Consider the following 17,354-nt stretch of genomic DNA (forward strand, 5'->3'; position numbering starts at 1 on the left):
AGGCAACCCTTGTTCTGTACTTGTTTGTTAAATAGCCTGAAAAACATTCCCTGCCAGGCATGGCCATCTCCTCCCTGGCCTTTGCCCTGCAAGAGTTCCTCACTCACCTGATTCTGGTTTTGTCTGTACTTATATTGGTTTAATTTCATTTTTTAACAGCATATTTGTTACTTTGCTGTACAAACCCAGCTGGAAACACACCACTTGTTGTTGCTGTGAGAGGGGCAGCCAGCTCTGTACCCCCACATCTGGACCTGACATCTCTTAGATCATAATGCTAAAGGTACAGTATCTTGCCTCCATCACTGGCCTGACTGTTTCAGGGCAGGGTGCCTGTGCACACAACACACTCCTGTTGGGATTGAAGCAGTGAAGATGTGGCCCATGCCAGCCCTGCTCCTGCTGCCTGAGGTTCCTGTCCACCTGCTCAAAGGCAGGGCCATAGTGAGAGGCTGTCATTTGTGTGCCCATGCCTGATGGATTCATCTTAATGCTAGATCACTTGCAGCTTGTAATCAGAGATAATTCTATTACAGCTTGTTGGCTGAGTGAAAGAGGAAAACAAAGATTAAAACTGAAAGCAGATTTCCTTCTACTTCTCTAGAACTAATTTCCTTCTTAGGTCATCCAGCATCTTAGTATCTGTTGTGTTTGTGTGTTTGTCCTCCATGGACACAAACTTACAGGTAAGAACTCTATTTTAAAAAAAGCATATCTTACACAGGGCAAAATAAAAAGGAATTCATTGGCTGAGAATCAAATGCATGAGGAGCATCATTTGGGTGCATTGTGGCTGCATATTAAACTGTGTAGGTAGAAATTAAAGATCCTGGATCTAAGGGGTTCATAAATATGCCTACATGGCCTTCATGGCAACATACACTTGTGCAAGTAAGTGAGGTGTTTAGAGACTGAAGGGAATGGCTCTGTGTGCATGTAGAGATAGTGCTTAAGGCATAATAGGTGTGTGAATTCTGAGGGAGGATGAACCCTTCTGAATGGTCATTTTGAGTCCATTCATTGTTCCCTCTATTCCTGTGCTTAAGAAATTGAGCATGCAAGAAATTCCCACGTGTTAGATTTGTGTTGTGTTGAAGGCAATATCCTGCAGCAGTTATCAGTGTCACTGAAAAATAGAATAGCACTTGGATAAATTACAGTCTTGTCACTGCTTGGCTGAAGCCAACATGCTGTCCTTAAGTTACAACTAGAGCAACGTAAAATTGGATTAAAATAAGTGAAGGAACAAAGAAATGCAGAGAAGGGACTGCTCAGTGGCTCCAGAGGTCTGGCTGTCATCTTGTATTGTTTCTGTGCCCTGGAGTATCTGTTATCAGTGATTCAGGAAGTGAACTGCTGGGATATGGATAGAACTTAGTACTGTGATAAGGCAGTGAAATGACTGAAATGCCTGGTGTAGTGTCAGATAAGATGAAATGCCTGGTTTATCACACAAGCAGAATTCTAGCAAGATCCAGGGAGGCTGTGCAGCTTTATTCAGTGAAAGGCTGCAGGCTACCAGGGTGACCACCAGACAAGACAAACAGAATGGGGACTTTGTATCAAGAATCTGCCCTGCACAGATCCCTGCGTTTGAGCGTGGGAGGATTTTGTGTTTCAGATTACATAAAGAGATTTACGGTAAGGGACTCCTTAGTGCTGTATTGTGAGCCTGGTTTGAAACTGAAAACTTTCTGGATGGCACAGAATTGGTTTCTGTGCCTTTTGTAACGTGCTGTGTGTGTTTGACATTCTTGGCCAGCTTGTGCAGCCTGTTGGCTTGCAAAACACCTGCCAGCCTCAAGGAGGTGTTTCTGAAATGATGACTGCAAGCTTTGCCTTTGTGAATAAATTTACTTTTCATGGGAGCCTTGGCACATTCAAACTTTCGTTCTGACTGGAATATTTGTTGTATAGGATGGCACACTGACATTCAGATTATGTGGAGGTTGGTTGTTAGTGCTTTTTGCTTTGCTTGCCATAGCTCTGTGAGTTTTATACAGTGACTCTGTTGGGCAGGATGACCCTGAGGTGATTTCATGAGCAGCCAAGTTCTGCATGAGCCCATCTGACCTGTGGTAGAAGCAGTGCAATCACCTTGAGTGGTGGCACTCAGTGCCTCAGAGGGTGCTCTGGGGTCATCCTGGAAAGCTGTGAGATCAGAACCCCACAGTGCACAGGTCTGAGGAGCAAAGCAGAAGAGAGCTCTCCCCAGAGCTGGAGCCCTGATGGACAGAGCACAGACCCTGTGAGCACAGAGCTGTGGAGACACCACTGGTGAAGGGAGGATGGGAATCTGCTTTTCTACCTTTGTAAGCTACCCATTAAAACCCACTGTGCTTCAAGCTGCCTCTGAGCTTCAGTTTCAGTTGCTACCGTGGCAGAAAGTCTAGGAAAAGTATTTGTTTTCAGCAGCCTGTTTGCATTTACCTACTTTTTGAGCTGCTGAAAAGAGTAGTAGCAGAAAATGTACTTAAGCAACTTTAAAAAGAATTCCATAGGCATATAATAATGTTCAAGAAATTAAAAAAAATTAATTGTAGGAGTTGCATTTTAATTCGAATGCATCAGATTGTTGTGGGTTTTTTGAAACTGTTCTCTTTCAAAATTTTGAAGAAAGGATTTCCTCATGTATTTTGTTCAACAATAGCTGTAATGGCTTTTCTTTAACAGCCTGTATTCATAATCATCTTTGTTTTTTAAAGAGCCAATGATGTAAATGAACTAAATCAACAGTAATAAACTGAATTCTGGCTCAGTTGAAGAACGGACAAAATTTTTACTAATTTCAATAATTAGTATATTGTTCCAAAGCTTTAAATTCCTCTAATGTAACAACATGTAATGGATTTAATAGGCAAGAGTATGATGATTTTTTTTTTAATCATATATTGCATAAGAAACAGGCTCAGTTGACCAGACAGATTTCATATCCTAGTGACTGCATGTTTTGTTGTCTATTTATGGCAACATAGCAGAAAAATGTTTTGGTCTGTTCATTTGAATATGCTGCTCATCTGTTGTTCTTGTTGAAGAGGTAATGATGTGTTTAAGTTGTTCATTTTCAGCTTTTTGTTAAAGGTAATAAACAGCCTGAAATATGTGAGATTTTCTCTTGCTTTTTTTCTGAAGGAGTGCAAATGAAAGATATTTTCAGGACTACAGAAGGTGGCCCTAGAACCATAAAAACAAAAGAGCTAGGTTTTTTTTGACTAGTCATGTCTTGGGGCAAATAAGTCAGTACTGCAGTTATCTGTCTCCATGGCATTCTGTGGCTTGGCTCTGTGCAGATCAGAGTTAGTGTTTTGCAATGAAGACTATAATGAGATTCAGAATATCTTGTTTCTCTGTAATTGATCTGTTGGGTGACTGAATAATTCTTTCATATTCATTACTTCAATTTCCTATTCTGTGAAATTAGTGATAATGGTGCTTCTCTTCTGGAAACACATTGAGGTCCACAGGTAAAAGTTATCTTAGCTTTATTTTGATTTATTGGTTTTCCTTGTCCTCGGTGCACTAACAGTCAAAACCAACTTTGTTTTGGATGTCTCGCATTGGATTACATCACTCTGGCCAGTTTACCAAACTCATTATGTTTATCTCTTGGAAAATCATCCTTTGTTTTGTTCACAAAGCTAGTACTCAAATTCATGGAGCATTGCAAAGGGAAGGATGCTTTTGGAGGCTGGGACTGGCAGAGAACACATAAGGATGAATAGTCTTGGACCACATGTGCAATTCTTAGTAAAGCTGGTGAGAACTGCTCTAATGTGTAAGTTTAATGTTAACCCTAGGGAGAGCTCTCTTTTCCCAGTGTCAGCCTGCAGGTCAGGTTTGAGCCTGTCCCAGCAGGATCTGGTGGGTGTGTGTAAGTTCTGAGGTCAGTGGTTGCAGGGGGAATCTGTTGTTTGTGTGTTTGTGGGCTGGAGCCTCCTGTGCAGTACCTGGGGTACTGTGCTGTGCCTGCTGCTCTCAAACCAGGGGCTGGCTCGGCTGGCTGGGCTCTTGTGGAAGGACTCTAACCCCAGGCAGCTCTGCAACAGTGCCCTGCATGTTCTTACAGATTGATTGGAAATCTGTTATTGCTCAGAGGTTCAGTGGAGGGGGGAGCTGGTGCTCAAGCAATAAGATGAGGCATTTTTTCTCTGAAGTTAATTGGACTCTTAGGAAAGGCAGTGACAGGAGTGCTCTAATGTGTGCCTGAAGATCAAGGCACCTGTACTTCCTTCAGGCTTTTGCTTTCTGGAGCTGAACAGCTTTGATGTTCACCTAGATCAGTCCTTTTAACCTTAGTGCTGCTGCTGTCTTTGTTCTGATTTGCTGGACCTGATTTATTTTCTATCCTCTTTGAGGTCACAGCCACTTAGTGAGATATTTGAAGTCATCTAGTAATTCCCATAAGTTAATCTTGATGCTCCTCTCCTCATTCATGTTTGTTACTGGGGGTAGGTGTCTCACTCTGTGGGGTTTTTCTGGAGGGCTAACATCTTGCTGCTTTTGCTGCTCAGAGATAATTTTCTGAGTCCTGTGTAGAGTTACTTGGAACTCTTCAGATGCTGTTGGTTCACATCCTGAGCTTCCTGTTCTTGCACTGCACAACAATTACCTTTAATTTCTTTAAGCAGTTGTCTCCTGTTTTGTGAGTTGATGCTGGGACTGCAGAGCTGCAGATGGAGATCAGGCCTTGGCACCTTCAGTTCAGGCTCCTGCTCACCTGGGAGTCACTCTTGTCTCTCCCCAGCAGGGCAGCTCTGGGATGCAGGCTCTGGACAGTCCAGGTACTGCAGGGCCCAAAAAGCCCTCCTGATTCTTGGCAGTCTGTGTGCACACTGCTGTGGAGAACTCACAGACACAGACAGACTGAAAGAAATGAATGGAATTGGTAAACCATTCTGAAGGATTGGGATTTTTAGAAAAATACACGATTGACAAATTTCTGAGCATCTCAATTGTTAACACTGTCTCCCCAGGCTTTGTGGGGGCTCAAGAGGAAGATGTCATGTGCTCCAATTTCAATTTTGCACCATAGTGGTCTGCAGTCTAAATATATTCTATTGAGTATCCTTTCAGACAGTTCATATCCCAGAAACTAAAGCAGTAAACTATATATAGTCTGTGACATTACAAACCAGGTTTGTTTTCACCTTCTCCATGGCTGAATTGAGATAGCAGGAGCTAACAGGTCCTCCTGCTGTTGTCTTCTATATTTGTGCTCACCTTTCACTCTCTCATTGCTGTCCTTGTTTTGTTGTTCAGGCTTGAGCAGCCCATGTTCTGCTCACCTACCTTAGGCGTATTTCTGATTTCAGGTGCTGAATGCTTCCCTTCAGAGACCTGATTCCTTCCAGCACTGTCATTGCATGGTCACTGATAAGGTCTGGGGCTGGGCAGAGTTGAAAAGAAATGCCTTTTTCTATCAATAATTCTGTTCTGGATAATTTCTTGGTGGGTTCCTGTTCCCAGTTTCAGCTGAAGTCCCCAGGAAGTGGGGGAAGCTTCAGGGTTCTGGTTAATTCTCAGCACCCCTTTAGGAATCAGCACAGCTTGGTTTGCATCTCCCTTGACCTGTCTTGCTATAAAAAGAAAACAGAAAATTGCCACAGATTTGATGACTGACTGACCTTCTTGTGTCTTGTTCTTTATGCAGAATTATCAGGTTTAGGGCCAGAACACATTGTCACAAGCTACCAAATGTCTGTGGGTCACCCCACTGTGTGAGGCACTTGTCACCTTGGCCAGGAGGGATGGCCTGTCTTTGCAAGGCAGGTAGGAAGCTGCCAGTCATTGCTGTGGGACACTGAGCTTGTTTTGGGGCACTTTTATCTGTTTTATGGTCAGTGCAGAATCCACTCTTCACTGGATTGATTCAGTTTACACAAATTTTATCAAAATTTTTCTGTTTCTCCTTTTGTGGTGAAACAAGAGCATAAGACCCCTGTATTTCAGCATTTTCAGGGATATTATGTAGAGACTCTTGCCAGCTGTAATTTGCTTACCTCTGCAGAACATGACAGCAGTATTTTTCAGCATCCAGCCTCATGTTTTAACTCCTCTCCTAATTTCTTGCACTGAAAAGGTCTTGATGCACTGTTACTGGATTTCTAGCTGGCACTGCCCTACTGCCCATTGGTGGCAAATACTCCTGGTATCAGCTAATATGAAATCCAGACCATTTATATCCTGGGTCTTTTATCAGCACTGTTATTGCTTGCTTTCCTCTGAGTGATTTTGCCTTTGTGGTGCCAGGCCTTGGGGCTGTTTTTGTACTCCAGCACTAATAATCAGTGTGTCTGTTTACACTACAGCTGTCTCTGCAATGCAGCTGGAGATTAATTTGTCACTGGTCTAACAGCAGAATTCCAAAATCAATGATTTATTTGTTTTAATTCAGGAACCTCCTATGAGTGCAGAGAAATGTCTGTGTGGTTGAGGAAAATGAATGCTCTGGTGTCTGTTGGCTGCCGATTTAAGGTAGCAAGGAGGTTCAGAAGCAAAACTCCCTGAGTCCTGATAGAAGCCCTGCAGGGAAGCACTGGAGGGTATTTGCTGTTTTGGGAGTGGAAATGGCTGTACCAAATGTGCTCTGGATTTCTGCTCTTACTAGATACTTGTGCTGAGATACTAACCCCAGATGGGAAGATGGATCTCTGTGCTCAATCATACCACTGGAGCCCTCATTCCAGGCTTCTCATTCACACCCAACTGTTCTTAAGCTATCTGCTTCAGAGAGATAAACTTAAAAAACTGTCTTCTCATTCCTTACTTGATTCCTGTTGTTAATTGCCTTCTGCAATTCCACTAGCATGTGGTATAATGTTCCTTTAGGGAAGCTTTTCTGTAGATTACATGCTTTTGTTTGTTTCCTGTATACTTCTTCCAACCTGATAAAAACCATTTTAAGTTTAGCTGGAGATGTTTTTCACAGCTGAGATGGATGCGGCAATTTCTCTGCTTTTTGCCAAACATTGAAACATTCACCTCAAGGACAGCAAGGGGCTTCTATGTGAGCTTTGATTACTGAGAAGAGTTTGCAAAACCACCACTTTTTGTACACAAACTCTTTTATTCTCAATCTTTTTCAAAGCAATTTGTGTTGAGACTGGTGGTTATTAAGCCTGAAGTGATGGTTATTCCTGTATTTGTGAATGATGTCAAAGCAAAATAGCAGAGATCTAAATCAGCAGGTGAATATAGCACATAACAGACTTCATTATAGGCCAGATAAGTATTTACTTGTTCTAAAATTTTGTTAACATGGTATTTTGGGTTTTAGTGAGGAATAGCAATATCAAAGAGTTTTTACTTAAAATTCTCCTACTGTTAAATTCCTGCAAAGAGCATTATTAGCAAGCAGCAGTGAATGCAGTGCTTGGTGTTTGTTGTGCCACAGCTGGGAGCTGTCAGGTGGGAAGGTGGGTGAGAGAAAAAATCAGGGACTGAGACCCCAGCTTGCACAGACCTGACATGATGGCAGGAACTGTAAACTCCACTGGGAGGAGTTGCATGGGTATGTGGCAGTACCAAGGGATGCTGAGTCCAGTTGGATGGTTTTGAAGGCTGCCTGTGAACACTTCTGTCTCTTAATTCCAGTGCAGTCCAGCATGATTTGAGGTGCTTGTGTGTTTTACCTGTCACAGACCTAAACCACTGCAATGTAAAATTGTGCTGAGGTGGTCATACGGAATGTAAGTGGAGAAGCAAATCAAATAGTACGATGTGTTCTGACAATTATCAGTCATGGTGGGGTGAAAGGTGGAGTTGGAAATGATGGTAACAAATTAACAAGTACAGCTCTGAGAGTGCATTTTTGTTGTATCTTTTCAGACTTGAAGCTAAAAAGATCTGAAGTAGGAAGAGAGCAGAAGTGCAGAAAGTGCAGTTAGGGGATTTGCATCTTCTCAAACAAAAGCATGTTGCTGGCAAAGTAGAGGCTTTTCTGAGGGATTTGATTTGAAGCCAGTCAAATTTCAAGTCAGCAAGAACAATTGTGCTGGTTTTAATGTGTTTTGGAGCAAACTCTGTATTATGTAAGTTTGTTTTTCAAAAAGTTGACTGTCTAGAAATAACCCTTTCTTATGCAACAGGTCTGTTCCTTGTGTGTGTATCCTGAGAGCCCTATCTCATCACTTCAGTAAGGAGAGTTTGCCTTTACTGGTTTTATTCCTGTTGGCATTACTGCACAGCCAGGGTCACTCTCCTGTTGTGGCAGATCCCAGTGACACAGAATTTCTTGTACCTGAGCAAAGTGCATTGACAGTTTTGGCTTTTGGCAGGTGTCAGGTGGGCCTCAGGGCTCTCTGCTGAGCTCCCAGTGGTACTGAGAGAGCATCCAGTAAGTAAGAGGCTTCTTGACTCTGAGGGAAGCTTTTGTGGCTGACCCTTAAAGTCTGCAGGCTTTATGAGGAACTGACTGCATTAGATATAAAACCACTGAAATTCAGGGGAAGCAGGAACAACATGATAACTTTGTTCAGTTTCCAGAGGAGAGGTCTTTGTTGGAGGGTGTGGAGGAGTGGGAGGGTGAATCCTTACCATCACACTGAGGAAACATTCTCAGTTACCACTCTTCTGCTCCATAGTTTAATAGCTGCTTAAAAATAAAGTGAATTGAAAGGATGAAAATTTCAAGTAATGAGCTTTCTAATGTAGTTTCTGTGAGTAACAGACTTGGTGGTGAGGAGTAAGCTCTGAGGTCAAGTGAGTGAATGTGCATAGACAGCAGGTGCCCTGTTGGCATCCTGAGAGGCAGAGTAACCTGGTGGAAGGACTGTGGGCACATGGTAAACAGTGTTATCTAGAAATCTCATCACTTTGATGTAAATGAAATGTCATAATTGATCTGTTCAGCTCTGCTGTCAGCTGCCTGGCTGAGATGCATTACAATAGTGCACATGGTATCAGGTTCAGTAACCTATCCCTGGCTCTGCTGCTGCCTGCAGACATCCTTAGATTCAGTTGTCTGGAAAATAATGAAATGGAAGTGGGGAAGGAAGGCAGGACTTGCAAGGGTATTTCCTAATTGACTGTGTTAGCAGTTTTCTCTCATTCAACACCTAGAAACCCCAAATTTCCATGGTGATTGTTGGGAGTACCTGGCCCCAGAGCCATGTTGTGACAGAGGCAATATTGAGTTGTTGTTGCCAGGGTCACCTGGGGATACCAACAGTGTTCCACAGATCCTTTTACTGGGCAGGTGGATTTCAACCAACAGTGATGCATTAAATGTGGAGTTCTTGGCCTTCCAAAGCAGCTGTGGTCCAGTTCCCAGGGTGAGGATCTGGACTTTCCCCTGGTCCCAGCAGGAAAGCCAGCCATGGGCTGGGTGGATTTATCCAGGCTGATGGGCATATCTTGCCTTTGGAAGTTACTCCTCTGAATTAGAGCCGCTGCCTCCTTTGTGTTTGCTGTTGTTAGATTTGGTCTGTTGCTGCAGCATTACCCTGTGGATATAATAAATTTACCTTTTGTGCCATTCATGAGAAACTAGGTTTAGTATTTCAAAAATTTACCCTAAAAAGGTTCAGTTACCCTTTCATTTGCTGGAGAGAAAAGTGGGAAATGTATGTTAATGAGCTGCAGCAATTAGATGTAGATTAAGTAGGTTTTCATTACAACTTGAAAAAGCTGACATCTGGTTTCTAAATATGTGAAAGATATTTGTAAAAAAATTTACTTTTTTTCTTGCCTGAGCAGTGTTTATCAGATGTAGCCAGACTGCTTTGAGCTTATTTGCTTTGGTTTTCCCTTTTGTGATCTCCTGATTTTTTGCCACATTGCATTTTCCATCTCCTTGGAACTCTATTGCACTGCAAACTTTTCCCAAAGCCTCCAAGTTCTGTATTAACCTTTGGCTTTTTATAGGCCATATAAAAAGTTATTTTTTCACTTTCTTATGTATTATCAGCCATCTCCAGTTTTACAATGTTGTTGGAAGCAATGCAACAATCTAATGAGATGATCTGTTTGAGCAGCTGGTTTTAACCTCTGTGACATTTCTCATTTGGGGTATCAGTCTCTGCTGTCACTTCAGTACATGGTGTAGATTTTTTTTTTTAAGATTTTGTTTTCTGTTCACTCCATCTTTGAGGATTTTTTCCTTCCTTTCAGTCAGACCTAGCAAGGAAGAATTGTAACTAAACTGCCATATGATAGATTTTCTCTGTTGCATCTGAGTTTTTCTCTTGTTTCGCGACATCTCTCTCCCAGCTGGGAATGTGTGTGAGAGGTGTGAGCCAAAGAGGAATAAACTCTTCTCCCCCTTGAGAATAGAAATCTCCGTGGCACCATTGCTTCAAGGTCACTTGCAGTTGTGTTTCTCCAGCATGTGTGTTCTTTTCTCTGCCTTCCTGAGATACCTGATACCTTGGAGGTGTTTTAAAGGGATCAGAAAAGTTCATTTCAGTCCAGCAGACAATGGAATCAAGGCAGTTGCCTGCACACTCAGATCCCAATGCTCATTTTTTGTTACCTGGAAGAAATGAGCAGGAACCCACAGGAGACCAATTGTCATCAGAAACTTTGTTCAGGTTACACCCAGACAATGATGGAGTCTTGTGGATCACCAGTTTGGGCAGTGCCTGAACATAACTGTGCTCTCTGGCATTTGTTGTTCACACAGCACTCTGTAAATTTGGGGGCTGAAGATGAAGCACCCTGAGTTGTGGTATCTAAGTGCAAAATGTCCTTGTAAGCAACAGGTCCTCACAAAGCAAAAGTGACTTTGATAGGCTGTGGCACTTGTCACAATGTGCTTTTTTGTGGTCTCAGGCATTTTAGGATTTTCCCCTTATTTTTGGTAACTATTGAAAGGCTTGGGACTAGCAATGGAAATAAATACTCTCTGCAGGCTGCTCAAGCAAGATCTGAACACTGGGCACTGAATCAATGTTCTGAACAACAATTGCCTGCTTTTGTAATTCAAAGCAAAAGGAATAAAAGGGGTTTTGCCAGTATTTGAGCATATTATCATCCTGAAGGCAAGACAAACTCTTAGACTTGCCAGAGCCATTTTTTTCTGGTTATGTGTTTGTCAGCAGTGCAAAAGGAGAGAGTAGATGAGAAAATGAAGAGAATAAAGAATAGTTGATCTTAACTTTGTGACAGATGTTTAAAACTTTTTACTTTGGTCCAAATGAGGTTTCCTTCTCTGTCCTTCATCCGTCTGTAATTTTGCAGCTGCTTATGGAGGCCCAGTTTGATGTAAGCAGTATAATAGGTTAAACAGCTGTATCAGAGTAGGAGGCAGTTATGGCTGTATCTTCCCTGTTCCTCAGACAACACTAGCAAGGAATGTTTGCTGCATATTTTTAGCAAAAATTCTCCATAGAGCATTCTTTCAAACATCTCTCAGTGCACTGTGTGAGCGGTTGGGTGGTGAAATCTGTTCCATGTGGCTGGAATACACTGCATGTGGCTGAATCCAGAGGAGAAAGGGATGGGATTTTATTTTTTTTTTTTGAAGCCCCACGTTTTGCTTTACACAGCATTTACCACAGTAAGTGAGGAAGATTAAATCAGCAATTACATGAAAAATAACACTAGATAATAACAACTAGGCAGCAATCATGCTTTTTGCTCTCAGTTGTTAAATAACTAAGAGAGTAGCTCAAGGTTTGGCAGGACTCCTGTTTGCCCCCAAGCACAGCCAGTTGTGTTCCTGGTTGTACCTGCATTGTTTCCTGGCCCTGTGCTGTGCCTGGAATAACACACTCTTGGTGGCAGCTTGAGTTCTGTGAGTGCAGCTGGGGATGACTTTCTGTGGCTGAGCTTCCTTGTTGAAGTATCTCCTCTAAGTTGTCTGAATTTAAATACAACACTCTCATGACTCTACCCCTTTGTTCTTGTTCCTAACAGGACAACATTCAGCAGGTACTCTTGATTTAGTGAGTTATGTTGGTTGTTTTTATCTTTGTCATCAAGCATGTTTGTGGCTTGAAAGAATTAATTCTTTGGAGGCATTTGGCTAAAAGCTCTTGATTCTTTATCTGCAGTAGTAGAGTTGCAAGGCATTTATTGCCCATGTCCTAAACCTTCAAGACAGAGCTGAATATTTTACTGTGTTGTATGGGATATCACAAAACTTACACCATTCTATCCCAGACCACTGGGAAAACCCCAGTGACTTTAAAATACCTTTTTGTTTAGAAGAAGTGACATGGCACAAAGTGCCAGGTTTTCTTCTCAAGTCATTGCTTGGTATTCAAACTCTTCTGTGAAGGTGATGAACAGTCCAAGGCTCACAGCTTTGGCTGTGTTTGGTAAAGCTGGTTATTTGCCTCTAAATGTCACAGAAACACCAGGTTGGCTATAATTACATGATGGCCTTGGTAGATGTAACACTTCTTTTAAAGTGTAAATAAAAATTCTCATCTTACAGAAGTGGCAAGGATCCAATATTTTCTTGAGAGGGGAACTTTAATGCTGCTACTACTCTGTGGGAAGGGTTTTAATGTCTAGAATGTTCTGTGTCATACAGGAAATTCACTTTTAAGAGTGACATTTTCTTTCCATATTCACATTACAAGAAATGAGGAAGGGACTGGAGGCAGAGGGGTGCTGGGGATCCCAAAGGCTTTGCTGTGGTTCCATTGTTTCCCTCCCTGCTCAGCACTCAGCAGTGCAGAGGGACCCAGGAGAGCCAGACACAGTCGTGTGACAGGGTCACATCTGGCATGGGACAAACTGCTCTCTCTTGATGCCACAGTTCATCCTCTGTGGCAGAGAGCTGACTCCCCTTCTGTGTGCTGCTGTAAGGGTACATTCATTAATGTTTCTAAAGCATTCAGAGCTGTGGCAGTGGAGCCTGTGCAGTGCGAAGTGACTTTTTCTGTTCTCTGTGACTGTAATTTGTATAGTAAATATGCTGTGATTCAGAAGTGAAAAGCAAATCAATAACAAATCCTTTAAGATTTATGATTTAATAATTTAATTGCCAATAGTTAGACTAATTCTGCTGTGCCTTTGTTATGATTTCTTTTTCTTGGTTCATTTTTATAACCTGGGAGAAAGATTTAATTTTAGAAGTTTCAGTTGACAAAGACATGCTGGTGCTAGATATGTATTTCAGGTCATTGTCATTGTACTCTATTTTTAAATTCAAGTGCCAGCCAGCTGAAAGAGCACCCTGTGTCTATGCTGGGCGTTCTGCATCCGTGCTACAGAGCTGAATTCTTCCAAGCTTCAGCACAAGGCCAGCCAGTTCACTTTTATTTTTTCTCCTGTTTAATGAAGGGAAATGTTCTAGCACCTTTTCATTATCACAGAACTAAAACTGGTCATGAAAACAATCCCCCTCCCTCCAGAGGCCTGCACAGGCATTGGCCATTGTTAAGATGCTTTCCTATCAACAGCCACTCAAGAAAGAATTTTAAATGGTTTTGTGACGTCAAGAAGGCACAAGAAAACACAGTCTGGTGCCAAATTGCCTCCATCATTGAAAGCACCCAGTAAGAAATAGATAACACAGAAATAAATCTTTTGTGCAGTAGCTATCTCACGAAATGCTCTAGTGACTCCAGTAAGTGAGCTTGTCTGGTTTAGGAATAGCTGAAGAAAATGAACTTTCAGAGCCTCATTTTCTAATTTATGATTAATGCAAAGGCAGCCTAATCTGTCAGACTTCCTGCTGTCTGGACACAATGTCTGTGGGGAGCTTGGACCTCGCGCAGGGACACGCCCTGACCCAGTTTCAGCCTCCAAAAGTGAACAGTCTGAGTACGGTGGACAAAAAACTCTATCTCTTGAATGAAAAGATGGACAGACTGCTGCATTTCCAAGAAGACCTGACAGGCAAACTGCAGCAAGTGGACAGAGGCATTGCTGCTGTAGGAAATGGCATTAACAAGCTCACAGCATCCCAGGCAGCTCCTGGTGGCACAGCTGCAGTGCAGGAAGGCCCGAAGGAACCGGACAGCGCTGCCCAGGCTGATGTGCAGAGCATGTACTCAGAAGTGTTGAATTTGATGAAAGCTGCCCAGCTAGATGCCTCCAAGCATAAGGAGAGGCTGGCAAAGATAGAGAAAAGGGTTGATACCCTGGATAAAGTTATTACATTTGTGGGAGAAGTATTAAAAAATTCTAAAGTAGTGGATTTCATTCTCAAAGGCATTGTGCCCTGGAAGAAGGGGAGTCTGCTGGAAATCCCTCTTGAGGTTGGTTTAGTTTTACTGTTCTTCATTTCACTTTATGACATAGCAGGTCTTTAGGCTCTCCTGTCAATCACTTGCATGATGTTTAATTCAAGTTTTCCTTTCTGTATTGCTGGCACAGGTTACTGCTGGGACCTTTGAATTGCAGGGCTCTTAAGGCAGGGAGCAAGCTCAAAACAGTATCTAAGGTTCCTGAAGGGTGCTGGGCAGTCCTGGAATGGCTGTGAGGAGGAGATTGCTACTGGAAAGGAAAATTCAGCTTTTACCAGTGCTGAAAGCTCAGCAGTGTCACCCAAATTAGTGACTGAATTGAGGCCCCAGTGAAAAGTACATACTAGAAGCTTTTGGGTTTTTTGAGACAAGCTTCTATTTCCTTGTTTGTTCACAAATTCGGAACACAGCACCCACTCTTGAGACCTGTGCTGATTTGTAGTCATGTTACTGTGCAGATTTACACATCCTTAGAGATCTTAGTTGTCTTTAGCTACATTTCTGTGATGCAGCCGTGACTTCATTAGCTCCATTGACATCATTCACTCCTGAAATCAAGTAGTTCTTGTGTTTGCAAGTTCCCAGACATCAATTCCCAAGCATTTTTTAATTATTGAGGACAGTGGGTGAGGAACAGGCAAGAGCAGTACTTAGTTGATATGATGTTTGAAAATAGATCAGCCTTGTTTTTGAACAGTTCCAGGCATGTGGAATTAGTTCTAGGTAATGGGAGTTTCCAGTTTTCACTGTGGCTTCTACCCCACCATGGGAAGGGGAGAGAGGAAAACTGCAAGAGCTGGAATATGTTTATTCATTCCAGATCTCCATGTATGTGGAGATGTGATTACAGTAAGAGAATTTAGCTCAAATGACAATGTCCATTGATATCTAATTAAAATATTTTTCACCAAAGCTGTAAAATCCTTTGATGAGGAAGTACATCTAACCCTTTAGAAGAACAGGGCAGTATTTGATGGCAATGTACCTTTCCAAGCTTTCAGTGCTCTCCTGGTCTCCCTTTTTAAGTGCCAGAGGCTGATAAGTGAGCTGGCCTGTTAGGAGACAGGAGAATTTATAAAGTGCTTCCATTAGTGTTGAGAACAATAAATCATGCATTAGTTATCAACCTTAAATTGGGATAGAGATAAAGCTCAGTTCCAGCTTCAGTTCTACAGGTTTTTGGAGAAATGGGAAAGTCTGATATGTTTTGGGTAAAGCTGTGTTATTACAGTCACTGCAAAATGCCTGGAGACAGATACTGTCCTTTGCTTGATTTTGTGGCTAGGCAGGTGCAGATTGAGGTGGAATGACCTGCTGGTGACAAGCTGGTGGACTGGGAGGGGCTGGAGGTCTGTGTCCCAGGCTCCAAGCTGTGCCTTGGCTGGAGAACAGTCAGGGTGTAGTGGGCGAGCACCTCTATGGCAAACTCCCATTTTGCAGTATGACCATCATTGTCCTCCTTCTTTGTTTCTGGTCACGAACACTTTTTGAAATTGGAGCATGAGGTCAGTTATAAAACCTTAAGTCCATCCTTTGATCACAGACTGCTGAGTGATATCTGAACTGTCTCGAGTTAGTGAGGCTGTGGTGAACGTGACCTGGCTGGGAAATGTGCAGAGAGCACAGGTGAACAAATTACCTTGTGCTGAACCATGTGCTAACTTGGGGCTGCATTTTGCAGCCTGTTCTGTGACAGCAGCACAGACCTGTCCAAAGAGCTGCACAGTTACAGGGGGAGCACAGAAAAAGACCTTGCTGCCTGCTTGTTCCTGTTTTCCAGCCTTTGCTGTTTGTCCCAGGGCTCTGCTTATCACGGGCTGGGCTCTGAGTGGGGAGGTCCTGTTTGCATTTCTGGGTGAAGCTGTTTGTGACAGCATTCCAGGCATGCCTTGGGAATGCTTATGGAAGAAGTTTCGAGAGGTTGGAGTCGACAAAGACTATGAATTGAGCTTCCTAGGTTCCAAACCTCTAACTTCTTACTTAAAAACCAGAAAAAAAACCACCAGCATTAAACTGTCACTTACCCAAGGCTTTCTTTGCATGTAGGATTGTGCCAGAATAATGTTCACCCTGGTCATTGTTGCAGGTTTGCTTAGAGCTGTAATAAAAAGGGTAATGATTTTTTCCTACTTTTGCTCTTTGGGTGTTTTGGTTTTTTGGAATGGGAGGTGGGGAGGCTCTGTTCAGTCTGAGGGTTGGTGCATGAAATCCTTAACTGCTTTTACTAACAGGTGAAGGGCTGATGTGCAGCTGTAATCAGTTACCTGCAGAAATACTTTGTGTTGCTTATTTGCTTGTACAAATCAGGATAGGAGGCTAGATCATCACTAGATTTTTAACTGTATGTCAACCACAGGAAATATTATGCCTTTCCCTAATTTTGCTTTTTGCTACACAGAAGTCAGTTGTAATTTGGTTTCACATACATTGCTGTGTGAGGTCTTTAGTGGTCCTGTTACAAAATATCCCTCCTCTCAAATTAATTGGGGGGAAAACACTGCTTAAAGATAAAAATCTACTTCTGTTTTTAATCATTGTAAAGGTGACATGTGAAATATCAAGTGCATACACAAGAGTTGATCTAAAACTAGAGGTTCTTTTTTTTGGTATCCACCTCTTATCAGGTCAAATAATGAATTTTTAGGTCCCTTGAGACAAATATGTTTTGACAAATATATTCAGAAACATTACTTTTAATTCTGTCACCAGCTACAAAGCAACAGAAATACAGCATCATTTCTTTTTTTACTGTCTCATGTTTCACATGTCATACTTTTTAATCAGTGTGAGTAGAGATGACAGGAGGCAAAAACCCTGACAGTGAAAATTTTGGAAAGCAGTGAGCTAATGTATTAATCTGTTATGATGTTTTAAAAGGATGCCTGCCTGCAAAGACAGAGAGAGACTGGAGGAAAGAAGTAAACAGTGCACTGACTAATAATTCACAAGAGGTGCAACTCTCAATTTTTCAGAGTCTGAATGCCTACATAGCTGCAAGAACCTCGTGGGAAATAGACACTCTTGGCTGTAACTGTAATTTCTGTGTTCCCTTGTCATTTTTAGGCCAAGGATAAGTCTGAGGAGAGTGGTGCAAAACCTAAGCATGTGCTTAGTAACAGAGGAACCCAGACTGAAAGCAAGAAGCCTCTGGAAGGTATGTATCACTCCAGGCATGCTGCAAGCTTTGACTCCAGAATGTGCAGCAGACAAATT

At 42.3% G+C, this 17,354-nt stretch overlaps 1 protein-coding gene across 1 annotated transcript in view; it reads left to right on the top strand.

The window, feature by feature from the left end:
- The first annotated feature begins 200 nt into the window (after positions 1–200).
- MYLK3 (myosin light chain kinase 3) overlaps positions 201–17,354 on the top strand; it is a 34,092-nt gene continuing 16,938 nt past the window's right edge. The window contains exons 1-2 of the mRNA XM_054296109.1: positions 201–283; positions 17,205–17,295. Coding sequence (XP_054152084.1) covers positions 275–283; positions 17,205–17,295 — 100 coding nt within the window. The 5' untranslated portion in view covers positions 201–274. The remainder of the gene's footprint in view (positions 284–17,204; positions 17,296–17,354) is intronic.

The sequence above is a fragment of the Melozone crissalis genome, unplaced genomic scaffold (assembly GCF_028551555.1).
Source record: "Melozone crissalis strain CALT ecotype California unplaced genomic scaffold, PUWL_Pcris_2 ptg000007l_1, whole genome shotgun sequence".
Lineage (NCBI taxonomy): Eukaryota > Metazoa > Chordata > Aves > Passeriformes > Passerellidae > Melozone > Melozone crissalis.